This window comes from Heliconius melpomene, chromosome 15 (genome assembly GCF_056956725.1).
Source record: "Heliconius melpomene rosina isolate 202511_hmr_F chromosome 15, ASM5695672v1, whole genome shotgun sequence".
Taxonomy (NCBI): domain Eukaryota; kingdom Metazoa; phylum Arthropoda; class Insecta; order Lepidoptera; family Nymphalidae; genus Heliconius; species Heliconius melpomene.
Genome location: NC_140403.1, coordinates 3,052,030 through 3,065,005, shown reverse-complemented (window position 1 = coordinate 3,065,005; position 12,976 = coordinate 3,052,030). Strand labels below are relative to the sequence as shown.

Sequence of the window (12,976 nt, the reverse complement as noted above, 5' to 3'; positions counted from 1 at the left end):
ATGTTACCGAATAATTATAATGATTTTTTATTTTTTCATTAAGATTTCAATGCCGATATTAAAAATATGCAAGGTAGGTCCGAAAAAAATTGTTCTGATGCCATTGTAGAAACTCCCCTGTATTTTTATTAAATGGATGATCTCTTATCAAAAAATTCTTCAATGAAAATGTTTTCAGTTACATAAAATATAATAGATAGAAAAGACAATATAATAATAGATGATTGTATCTATTTGTGTGTTTTAAGCTCACTTTTATATTAGATAGAGAAATATTAAAAATAAAAAAACAAACATCCTTACACTATTTATTAGCAAAATACTCATTCATCAATAGTTTACATATAATTATATTTTTTACTTAAAAAACTTCGTCTATTTCATATTGAAGATTAATATTTATACATTTTGTTAATTCTAATTTAAAGTTAAAATAAATAACTGTTCTACAATTGCATATTTTTTGTTTTTATAATACAATTAGAGACTGTTTATATTAAATATCACTTATTGTAAATATATACATAAAAACGTTGTTTATATTTATAATTTCCCAAGATGATCATATTTAATCATATCAGCTCCCATTTCACCTATCATAATGCACGGAGCATTGGTGTTTCCACTTGTCAACGTTGGCATAATACTAGCGTCTATAACACGTAATCTTTTTGCACCATAGACTCGTAAAAAGTTATCAACTACCGAATCTTCTGGATTCTTACCCATTTTACATGTTCCTGCTGGATGATATACTGTAATACCAACATTTCTCAAAAAACATTTCCAATAATCGTCACTTTGAAATGTTAGGTTATTACACTGTGATATATTTACTCTGTGAACAAATGCGTTTATGAATTTAAAATAAGGCGCATTTACTATGTTTACTAATTTTTTAATACCCTCTGCTGTTGCGTTCACGTCCCTTTCGTCTTTAAAATAACTGTAATCAATTATGGGCTTGTCGTATGGGTTTGATGATCTTAGATATATTGCTCCTCTAGAAAATGGATGTAAAAGATGAACACCAAATATATACAACGCCTTGTCTATGTTATGTTCTAAATAAGATTTTAAAACTTCATCTTCATATGCAGGGAAGTGTTGTCTGAATGTTGTTGAATTTTTCCAAATAATAGTAACGTGATTTTGGAATTCAGGATATGACATATTTTCGTTACGCGAATAAAATGCACATACATCGCTAACACTGTTGTGTGCGAGCATACCACTTTTATTATACATATACTTTATTACTTCAAATTCTAATGCATTTTGGTCCTCTATTCCCGGTTCATCTGCGTAGATAGGTACAGGTATATAATTATGATCCTGTAAATTTTTTCCAACACTTTCCAAATTGATCTTACAGGAAATATTTTTTGACAATAAATGCTCTCGAGGACCTATTCCAGACAACATCAATAATTGCGGTGAGTTAACAGCTCCACCACTTACTATAACCTCTTTATTAGCATAAAAAGTTTTCTTTTTACCATTAACATCTGCTTCGACTCCATAAGCTTCGTTTTCTTCATTAATAAGAATTTTCGTAACAAAAGCACCTGTGACAATTTTTAAGTTACTTCTATGCTTAGCAGTCTCTATGTACGTTACATAAGTACTACATCTTTTGCTATTAGCAGCAGTTACTCTTATTATTCCTGAAATACCGAAATCCTTAAAGTGTGCTGAGTTGATATCTTTGACTCTTTTAAATCCAAGGTATTCCCAAGAATCTAATATTTTCTCAGTAAGTTCTCTGTATGTACTATTAAATGTATTTATAACTAAAGGACCTTCGTGCCCATAAAAGTTTTTTATGTCTGGATCTTGTAATAAATTCATGTCTTGCAAGCTTTCCGCTTTTCTGAAATGCAAGTTAACGTTTTCAGGCGTCCAACTAGGATTTCCTTCCTCTTCCCAAGATTTGAAGTCAGAATCTCGGCCTCTCATGTATATCATCGCATTAATTGAGCTCCCTCCGCCTAGCATTTTGCCTCGGGGCCATCGTACTGATCCATTTTTCATTGCTTGATGGTTTATACCATCATTTTCAGTTGCGTACTGCCAATCATAACTAGAGTAGTAAAGAGAATGATCCATGTAGGGTATCTACAAAAATATATTTTGTTAAATAAGTAGAGCTAAATAAATAAATAATTGTACTTACTTAACTATTCCTATAGCAAAAGAACATAACTTTATATACCAGAAGTTAATATAATTACCTCAGATTCTATACTAGGTCTCGGACCAGCTTCCAAAAGCAATACATTCCAATAATCGATTTCACTGAGACGATTTGCTACCACGCTACCAGCAGACCCTCCACCCACAATTATAAAATCGAACCTTTCAAAATCTGAAACGTAAAAGAAAAATATTTTTCGTAACAGTTTTAGCTATATAGCCTACCTATCTAATAAATAATAAACAATTAAAGATTTTTTTTAATCTCTATTTTGATTCACTTTTTGAGATATATTTGTTTAATGTCGTTCGTATTTTTTCAAAGTTTAGTATAGGCAATACATAAAGCCTTTGTAGTATGCCACATGTCCATGTTTGACAAAAACGCTACGATTGGCTTCATGTTCGGAATTAAAATGTTTGATCTAGCCGAGAAGTAAATAATAGAGAATTTTGATCTAATATATACAGGTACATGTCTATTCTCTCTGCTTAAACGAATCCGTGTAGATAAAGGCACTTAGAGCTAATTATTGTGTTAAATAAAAGTCCAAAGTAAAATACTTACTTCTGTCATCGTTTTTGGGGTTTTCTGATACAAAGCATTGTGCCGCTGCTAGAAAATTGATTGCCGATGCGAAAAGTTGTGAAGCTGCTCCTGTAGTGGTGGAGCAACCACCGATATCTCTAAAAATACAAAAAAAAATATGATAATATTTCTGAGATTTGCATAATTAACAATACCATATATTTAATAATTTTAGGAGTCCGTACCTCAAAAGGTAAATACGGAAACTGAAGTTTGACGACTATATTTATCGCAAAATCAAAATCCATAGGGTACTTCCCGTTCACTTCTAATTATGAAACGTCATAAATTCATCCAAACAAAATAGTAAAAAAATGTAATTCATTATAGCTCTTAAGGGTTATATAAATGTATATATAAAAAATTAAGATAATTTTGTATTATTATTCCTTTCCTTGTTATGTTGAAATTGACAAATCAAGGTATAATTTTAATGAGGTATTTAGTTAGTAGTACAATTAAGAACGAATTGTTGGATTAAAATTATAACGACCTCATCGATTAACCTATAAGAAATGCACTTAATTTGCATTTTGTATATAATTATTAAATATCAGTTTACTGTCATAAGTTAATAAATTCCTTTGAATTGAATAATTCAAATGATAAATAGAATAAAATATCAATTTAGATATAAATTATCTTAGGGCACGTAACTATAAAAAAACGGTTAAGTGCGAGTAGGACTCGCCCACAGAGGGTTCCGTATCAATTTCAGGTTTGGTAGGTCATCGGAAAGTAGAACTTAAAAAAATCATACAATCTTTTTGGTGTTTTTCCTTTTGTCATAATGTAAATTCTCATTTTATGCCAAACCTGATAACTGAAGGTTTAGATTGGCAAGCAAATTTTATATAAAATGCAGCAAAAACGATGTATAAGTGCTCACATCTTTTGATCACATTGACTTACACTTAGCTTTCTTTCCTTGAATACAGGGAGAGATCTGAGTAGATCTAAAAATTAAATGTTATTTAATCTTAATATATCAACTTAATCTCGAGATAAATGGCCTTAACAGACGGATTTACTTTTGCTGTACGGAACCTTAAAATACTGAAAATAACGTTTGGATCGAAATATATTAATAAAATCTTCTTATTGAAGATTAATCAGCTTTACGCCGTATTCCGCATACAGCAGGGTAAGCAGAGGGAATCTAGTGTTGGGACACTCCATTCCCCATTTTTCTCCGAATTCTGGAGGCTTTGCGTGCTGAGTGGCGAAACTCAACGAGGCTCGACATCAGAGCAAAGAAAATATAAATATAAATTTAAATATTTTTTTCAAAAAAATTTTTTATAAAAAAAATATTACATATGATAAAAAAATATTAAAATAATGTTAGATAGTTACACTATTTAAATAAACCAATAAATATTGAATTTGTTTTTAGACAATCATAATATATATCTTAAACTTGGAGTAGTTATTTCTTTTTAAAAAAGTAAAACCCGAAGAAATAAGAAAATCATATTAAAATCACTATAACTCCACTGCACATGTAAAGGTATATCATTAACATTAGTTGAGCTATTCTTTCTACAATTACAATAAGAATTTCACAATAATTCTGTTCAAAGCATAGAAATTGGAATTGATATTAATTTAATATAATTCATTCAAAATACTCAACAAGAAAATTATGCAATTTTAATTAATAAATATAATTATTATTTACCGAGATTTTATTGAGGCCAATCGTGCCGCAAGGGCACTATCGTGGTATTGTAAACGCGGTAGGATGTAGATTCGATTCTCACTCGTGGAAATAACTAGTTATTAGCAAAGCGCGGCGTTGAGTTCCGCCACTCAAAACACAATGCCTTTAGAATTCGAAAAGTGGGAAACGGAAGTGTCTTATCACTAGGTTCCCATGTTCCTTCTATTTGACCTGCTATGTGCGAAATATAGCAATTACAAAGCTTAAAATTCAATAAACGTATAATTAATATGAAACACTTATTAATAACATGCAAAACTGATTTAGGCACTTACAATGACATTTTGACGTACTCGTAAGTACGGCTTTGGTCGGCGAGATAATAAAAACAACTGTAAGAGAATCGCTTGTCTTTCTGTTTATATTATTTCAAAAATAATTAAATAGTCATTAAATATGAGCAAAAATTATGCAACCTTACAATTACAACGAAAGTTCAAAACTTGTTGTGTGGCCTAGAAAATTATAAAAAAAAATACTTTTTAATCTCCAAGTTTACGCTTAGCTTTATAGAGAGTTTGAAAATAAATGGATACACTAGAGTATTTATTAACATAACGCTTTGATTTACTTACATATTATATAACGAAAACTAGAATAATTAAATATACCAATTATTAATAAATGTATTCATTAGAGAAATAAAATATTCAATAAAATAATAATTAAAATATCATCATCATTAAAAAATATTTAAAAAAAAATAGCAAAATATAACGGAATTGCATTAGCCAATTATCTAAAATAATATTAAAAAAAACATTATTTTATTGCAGTTTTGTGCTTGCCGCCTCATAGTTGTTTAGGATGGCCTTCATTTAAAATGATTAATTAAATTTAAAATAAACCGAGTACCTTCTCTTCATCTTTCATTGTTCTCACTTCAATTGGGAAAATAACGATTTTATTTGCGGGCAAGTGGTGAATCCAATAAAAGAAACAATATTTATAAAAGTAGAAGACAAATTATTTAAAAAAATATTTTTAATAAAATATCTTTACACTTAACTTTACCTTCGAGTGATTCCGCCTAAATTTTTTATTGTGGCACAATTTTTTTTTAAATTGGATAATGTGTAAAACAATTTCTAATTACATTAATTTTAAAAACAAAGACAGCAAAATAATATTTAGAATGTTTAGAATAGCTTTATAAATCCATGCAGCAGATGGATTTTAAAAGAAAATGTGCTCATTAATATTGGAAACAGACGCCGTCGATGTCAAAAAAACTATTAGAAAAGGCTATCATGATGATATCGTTAAAAGGTGAAAATTTTACATTATTTTACGTTTCAGTCGTGGCGCAGTGGCACAAAGTGTGACTGTAAAACAGACTGGTTGTGGGTTCGATCCCCACTCGTGGAAATATTTATTTAAATTTAAATTTCCATTTCTTAGCTCTGGTATCGAGGCAAAAGCGCGGCATTAAGTTCCAATTGCCGCATGGCATATTATTTTTTATTTCATTTATAAAAATTATTTCATGGCATCATAACCAGGGTAATCGGTACACTCGGTAAACAAACATTTGACAAACACCAAGCGTGTGGGGAATTTTAAAAATTGTATTTGGATTCATACCCACCTTATGTAATGCAATCAAAGTGATTCTGTTCTCTTTATCACCCCACTTTATATTAATATCACAAAATATTTAATAATATATTGGCGTGAAAACAAGAAAATACTATGAAGAATCATATAAAAACTATAATAATGACAAAAGCGATATTTTTTTTATTTTTAATTGTAACAGTACTTATTTATTGCCAGACTGCGAGTATAGTAATTTTTTTCTTATTTAGTTTCATAAATAAAATTGTAAAAGATTTTTATTTGCATTTTTTTGGCAATTTTATTTTAAGATTTTTGTAACTAAATGTTTCCGGTTGTAAATTTATTACATAAATACCTAAGTACTTTTTAAAATAGAAATAAATCTGTGTATAATGAAGACACTCCGTTGCCCACTTTCTTCCGGATTCTGGAGGCAATGCGTGTTGAGTGGCGGATCTCAACGCCGCGCTTTGTGCTTTATTTAAAAAAATGTTAATTAATTTATCTATCGGTAGACGATAATACAAATGTATTTCTACGGACAATTCTGCGATAAAGAATAGTATAAAGATGTTGCTCCATAACTCTCTCTTTTACAATCTTTCATTGAAAGCCCCATTAAAATTGATTCAGTAGTTCTGGTGATTAGCCTGGACAAACAGACAAATATTTATTTATTTATTTATAAGGCCCACCAACAATTGATACAAATATATTAAAACAATTTTTGCTTGTGTTTTAGGACTTACATGAACTTGCAAACTCACAGACAAATACTTTTAAAATATTTAAACCGATAATAATTACTAGATAGGTGTGATGTGTGCCAAATTCAAACTAATTTGAGTTTCCAAATATAGTTATGAAATATATTAAGCTACAAATCAGTCGCTGTATTTCAAAGATAAATTATATTATATTTTTAGAATACGTAACATATTACTTGTTAGTTAAATTTATGAAAATTACGTTACAATCGGAAGTAGAGATGCATTAGTGCTAAATTACGGTGACATAAACTTCATTTCATTGCGGGGTTTAGATTTTAATCCACTTTATGTAAACATTGGCAGCGCTGTGTTCTCTACGCGGTTCATAAAATGGACGTTTTAATCTTATAAGCTTGACTTAAGCGGATTTCAGAATAGTTTGGAACTGTATGTCAGGTGAACGGAATGTATTTCATTCATTTGATGATATTGTTAGAAATATTTTAATTTACCTACTAACACTAGTAGGTAAATTAAAATACATCACAAATCGATACAAAACACTACCATTTCATAGTTGTATGAGTTTGAAATATTTTATCCTATATGCTGCTCCCGTAAAACAAGTGCACACGCTTCCACCCGTATATTTAAAAGATTAACCTGTAACTAATAATCGTGAAGAATTGTGTCTGTCTATTAGATGATAACTACAAAAAGCAAATATATATTTTTATAAGAAGTAAAACAAAACACATAATATGTGCATTTAGACATCCCTCAATTTCCATGGGATTTCACCATCAGATAAATTTCAGTTTAATTTATAGAGTATCTCTAATACTTCCTACAAAACAGACTTAAACAACTTCTTACGTAATACGGACGGACATAAAGTTTGAAAATGGGTTCTATGATATTTGTCCCGAATATATTTATTTATTTTATGTTTTACTTTGATATCTTCTATGTCCGATCATTTATGATTTAATTATAAGTATATGTATAAAAAAAATAAAGAACACTAAAAAAGATTTAAACTTGATTTAATTCACAATAACTTTTAAATTGTTTAAGCTAGCTTACTAGCATTGAAATATTAGTTGCTGGAATTTCAATGATTGTAGGTCAATGAAATACTATATTAAATTAAATTTATGTATATTTGTGTAGTAACAATATTATATCATTGATGAAATATTAGGAAAAAACTAAATTATGTATAAAGGTGGTCAAAAAGTTAATTCTTACTGTTGGCTTCTGCATTCGCTTTTGAGCTGCCAAGATATTCCTGTTTGATCATGTCAGCTCCCATTTCACCTATCATCATTGATGGAGCGTTAGTGTTCCCACTCGTTACGTTAGGCATAATACTAGCGTCTATAACACGAAGCTTTTTAGCACCATAAACTTTTAAATAATTGTCTACAACTGCATTTTCAATGCTTGAGCCCATTTTACATGTTCCTACTGGATGATCTACAGTAAGAGCAAGGTTTCTCAAGTAACATTTCCAGTAATCGTCGCTTTGGAATTGGAGGTCATTACACTGAGTTATATTTATTCTCTGAACAGACGCATTGATAGACTTAAAATAAGGTGCGTCAATTATCTTTACCAAGCTTTTAATACCTTCTGAGATTTTTTGGACGTCCCTTTCGTCTTCGAAATAGCTATATTTAATTATAGGCTTGTCGTAAGGACTTGATGATCTCAGAGATATCGACCCTTGGGAAAGTGGATGTAATTGAATAACACTAAATATATACAAAGCTCTTTGATCATTAGGTGCTGCAAAAGATGCTGCGACCTCGTCTTTATATTTTCCAAAACGTGCTTTTAGCCCTGTAGTATTTTTCTTGAATATAACAAAATGATTTTGGAATTCAGGATACGAAATATTGTTGGAAAGAGAGTAAAATGCACACACGTCGCTAAAATAATTCTGTGCAAGCAGACCACTTTTGTTATACATATATTTAATTACTTCGTATTGGTTAACGTTTGGATCTGCTTCTAAAGCGGAGTCTCCATAAATAGCTATGGGTGTATAACTATGGTCTTGCAAATGCTTGCCTACATTGGGTGAATCAACTTTTACAGTTATGTTTTTAGCCACTAAATCGGCTTGAGGCCCAATTCCCGACAACATCAATAGCTGTGGAGAGTTAACAGTTCCACCACTTACAATGACTTCCTTATTAGAATAATATGTTTTGTTTAGACCATACACGTTTGCTTCAACTCCGTAAGCTTCGTTTTTATCGTTAAGGAGAATTTTAGTCACATAAGCTCCGGTGACTATTTTTAAATTACTTCTTTGCTTAGCGGGTACTAAATATGAGGAATACACACCACGCCTTTTGCCACCAGCAGCATTCATTGATATTATTCCTGAAACACCAAATCCTTCATATTTAGCTGCGTTAATGTCTTTCACTCTTTTAAATCCAATGTAATCCCAGGAATCTATAATTTTTTCGGTAAGTTCTCTGTAAGTGCTATTGCAGTTATTAATAGCTACAGGACCATCACTTCCGTAAAAGTTTTTAATGTCTGGGTCTTGTAATAAATTCTGATTTTGCAAGCTTTCAAGCTTCTTGTATTTAGAGTTAACATTTTCAGGCGACCAACTAGGATTTCCTCCATCTTGCCAAGATTTAAAATCAGCATCTCTGCCTCTTACATATATCATAGCGTTAATTGCACTGGATCCACCCAACATTTTTCCACGTGGCCACCGAATCACGCCATTCTTTACTGCTTGATGGTTTACACCGTCATTTTCAAGATCGTATTGCCAATCGAAATAGGTATTGTAAAGTTGAGTACTCAGATTTGGTATCTAAAATGTAAAAAATAATAAAAATTAAAACTATATCCGCTAGCTCTTGTTTGGTTCAATATGTTTTAAGTTACTAACCTATACTAAATAATCTTTCTATTATATAAAAAATATCTTACGTCGTCGCGGTAGACTTTTATAAAATTTTATATTGACTTTAGGACCTTATTTTATTTTTTATAAATTCATTTTAAAACTGCTTTACACCCGAACATCAAATTAACGCGCTTTATTATGTTAGTGTAGATAATAACTATATATTATTATCGATTTTCATGAGTCTTACCAAGTACGTCGCGATGATTTACACGTATCTACTCGTTCTAAATCTCTCTCCCTTATTTTAATACTGTGATGGCCTCTAAAATATTAATGTTATTGATACTCTGTTAAAGCCCAATTTGATCTATATAAAACGTACAACGTATGTAAGGCGTTTAAACGAACGTTTTAAATAATTTCTGGATATAAGTTATTATTTTTTGATCATTGAGGAGTTCGCGAGCTCTTCTAATAATTCTATAAACTAATGAAAAGGTAATAAATTTTTTATATATAGCTCTTACTTCAGATTCTATGGGTGGTGTGAAACCTGCTTCTAGCAGTAGCACTTTCCAGCTACTAACTTCACTGAGGCGAGCTGCTACTGCACCTCCGGCAGACCCGCTTCCCACGACAATAAAATCGTACTTTTCACTTTCTAAAATAAAAATGGTACTTGTAAAAGAAGAAAAAAAGACGGCAAAAATAAAGAAAATTAGTAAAGATGTGATTATTTTTCTTTAATTATTATTTTTAAAGTTTTTGTTTTATAGTTAATAAATACTGTTACAATTAAAAATAAACAACATATTAGTGATGAATTTGGAATCTACTATTTTTATATATGACCCGAGATAGTTCCTTAATTCATCAGCGCTGAGTAATGCTTGTTCTAAGCACCATGATGATTTAGAGTCCCTAAAACAATCCATACGATTGGTAGAAGGTTGGTTCCAATAGAAGAAGTACGTGTTAGTATTTAATAACTGGCCTCAATGCTTAAATGGAAGATTTTACAGCCAATGAATACCACTTCGAAAAATCTTTATATATTTTTAATAGTCTTACATATAATATTTTTTTTTTCTTTCTAACAATATTTATGGCAAGATTTAGTAGTTTTACTTTAGTCTTACCTCCTGTATCATTAGTCGGTGTCTCAAATACAAAACACTGAGATGCAGCTAAGAAATTTATTGCCGACGTGAAGAGTTGGGAGGCTGCTCCTGTGGTTGTGGAGCAACCGGTAGTGCCGGCGCTAATAGAAGAAAGATAGTTCGTATTTATTATTATTGCTATGTATTATTAAACGTATCATTTAAAAGTAAAATTTAGGGAAGAAGTAAGAGAGGATGTACCGAAATTCCTATTCGAATTGGGCAAATGTTTATTTAGAAAATTAGGCCATCATTCGTTCAGAAAGAAATATATTATTAAGAGTGAGACAGTCATTAATTTAAGCAAAAACATTAATAAAATAATTAAAGTTAAATTATTTCTTAGAGACAATAATGTACTTACAACAAACACATCTTGAAGCTTCACCCAGCGAGCTAACAGCAACTGTAATTGTCTCACCTGTCTTTTCGTTTATATTACGTCCAAAAACAAATAAATTGACATTAAATACATAGCAATAAAAAACGTGAATATATTAAAGAATCCACATCTGTTTTGTGGCCTACAATATAACAATTAACATATTAATAACATATTTACATATTTTTTGTTCCTTAATTTATTATTTCTTTCTTAAAAATGTGCTTATAATTAATTTAAAAGCCGAAGAGAGTTGAAGTTTCATTTTGGCTGTCTCTTCTGAGCCTCTTGTGTGCTCAATTTTTGAGATTCCGTACCTCAAAAGGAAAAAAACGGAACCCTTATTCACTTCGTTGCCTGTCGAGACTACATATCTTAAGATTCCGTGGAGAAAGCTGAAATTATTATTAAATATTAAAGTCTATAAATATTAAAGACTTTTAGGGCACAGGAAAAAATCGTTTTTAAGGCAACACAATCAAATACGTATTTGCTGCATTTTGTAATCAAAACCTATGGGGTGCTTCTCAAGAGCCTACATTTATGAAATTTTGTATCAAGTGAGAACTTGCAGTACAAATAAAGAAAAAAAATCCAATATTCCAATATCCGATATTTCACAGAAAAAACATTACACATTTATAATGGTTAGAAAATTAATACATACGTCAGCAAAATTAAAGTTACAAATTGTACTTCCCTCTGATATAATATCCTGAAATTGATACGGTATGCTCGGTATACGAGTCCGACTCGCATTTGACTCATTCCTAAAGCAGGTCTGGCGTTCGCCAGGATTTTTTTACTAAGCGCGAGCTTTAACGTCCTCGGTGTCATCGCTTTTTAAATATATTTCAACTAAACACTACAGACTCGTGGTCCGTACCTTTTCTAGCTTTTCAAAATTATCAGTTTCAATTTTATTTTTATCTGTTACTAGGCTTCTAATTAGGTATAATTACGCATATGTCTATGTATTTAATTCCTAAGAAAATCTTGTTTGTTTATTTGGATTGCCTTTTTATACATGTGTAAATTAATATCTATTAACTTTTTGCTTTGCTTAAGTGCCTGTCAGAAGATAGGGGAAGGAGGTGAAAGGTTTAACCAAAACAGCCGTAGCCTTTAGTATACTGGATAAGACCACGACATTTCTATCTTTAATATCTATTTTTAAATTGTATTTTACAATGCCTCTCGTCGTTGCTACCATGAGCTGAGGAGCAGCCTTTAAACTGTATCCTCATCGCTACTGCTGTAGTAAAATAACCTGTGAATCTGTCGCTATCATGTAATTGAAATGCCGACTTCGAGTTCTCTATTACATCCATCACTTTCGTCAGGTTTTGAATCATCTTGTGTACCTATGAGCTCTGTTGTACCACAAGGCTCAATATTAGGTCTGTTACTTTTTTAATATTCCTTAATGATATTGGTATCTTCTTCAAACGTTGCTATTTTCTTATGTATACTGCTGACCTGAAAATATACCGAACAATTGAATGCTCGGAAGATCGAGCTAAAATCCAGGATGTCATGGAATCCATTTAAAGTATATCAATAGTGTTGATATGGTATAGAAGTTCTAAAATGTATACATTTTAAATGTACTCATAGTCAGTTATCTTATGATTTGTTGTTAAACAAATTTGATTTACTAAATTTAGAGTCTATATTCTATTCGTTGTGGCATGAGAGAAAATGTAAACAAAAAATGTTGGTTCTCAATCTTATATGTATTTTTCTTTGTTTCTATTTAATTTATTTATCTA

The 12,976-nt window shown here is 30.6% G+C and overlaps 2 protein-coding genes across 2 annotated transcripts; both read right to left on the bottom strand.

The window, feature by feature from the left end:
• Nucleotides 1-503: 503 nt before the first annotated feature.
• LOC146531312 (ecdysone oxidase-like) lies at nt 504-2,118 on the bottom strand. The gene has a single exon (XM_085198508.1). It carries the CDS (start codon nt 2,107-2,109, stop codon nt 544-546), a length of 1,566 nt encoding a protein of 521 aa, XP_085054634.1. The 5' UTR covers nt 2,110-2,118; the 3' UTR covers nt 504-543.
• Nucleotides 2,119-2,180: 62 nt separating this feature from the next.
• On the bottom strand, nt 2,181-12,559 carry LOC146531311 (ecdysone oxidase-like). The gene is made up of 8 exons (XM_085198560.1): nt 12,394-12,559; nt 10,802-10,960; nt 10,190-10,323; nt 8,030-9,623; nt 3,675-3,741; nt 2,765-2,883; nt 2,235-2,368; nt 2,181-2,186 (listed from the first exon to the last, which is right to left on the bottom strand). The coding sequence occupies exons 1-8, from the start codon at nt 12,557-12,559 to the stop codon at nt 2,181-2,183; spliced, it is 2,379 nt and encodes a 792-aa protein (XP_085054686.1).
• Between the last annotated feature and the right edge of the window lie 417 nt (nt 12,560-12,976).

Excerpts from the sequence above, each read along its gene's own strand:
- LOC146531312 (XM_085198508.1), bottom strand. The coding sequence starts at position 2,109 with ATGGATCATTCTCTTTACTACTCTAGTTATGATTGGCAGTACGCAACT.
- LOC146531311 (XM_085198560.1), bottom strand. The coding sequence starts at position 12,559 with ATGATTCAAAACCTGACGAAAGTGATGGATGTAATAGAGAACTCGAAG. Across the intron at positions 9,624-10,189 it reads CACCACCCATAGAATCTGAA|ATACCAAATCTGAGTACTCA; the intron begins GTAAGAGCTATA and ends TTTACATTTTAG. Across the intron at positions 3,742-8,029 it reads AGCGAATGCAGAAGCCAACA|ATCTACTCAGATCTCTCCCT; the intron begins GTAAGAATTAAC and ends TTTAATTTTTAG.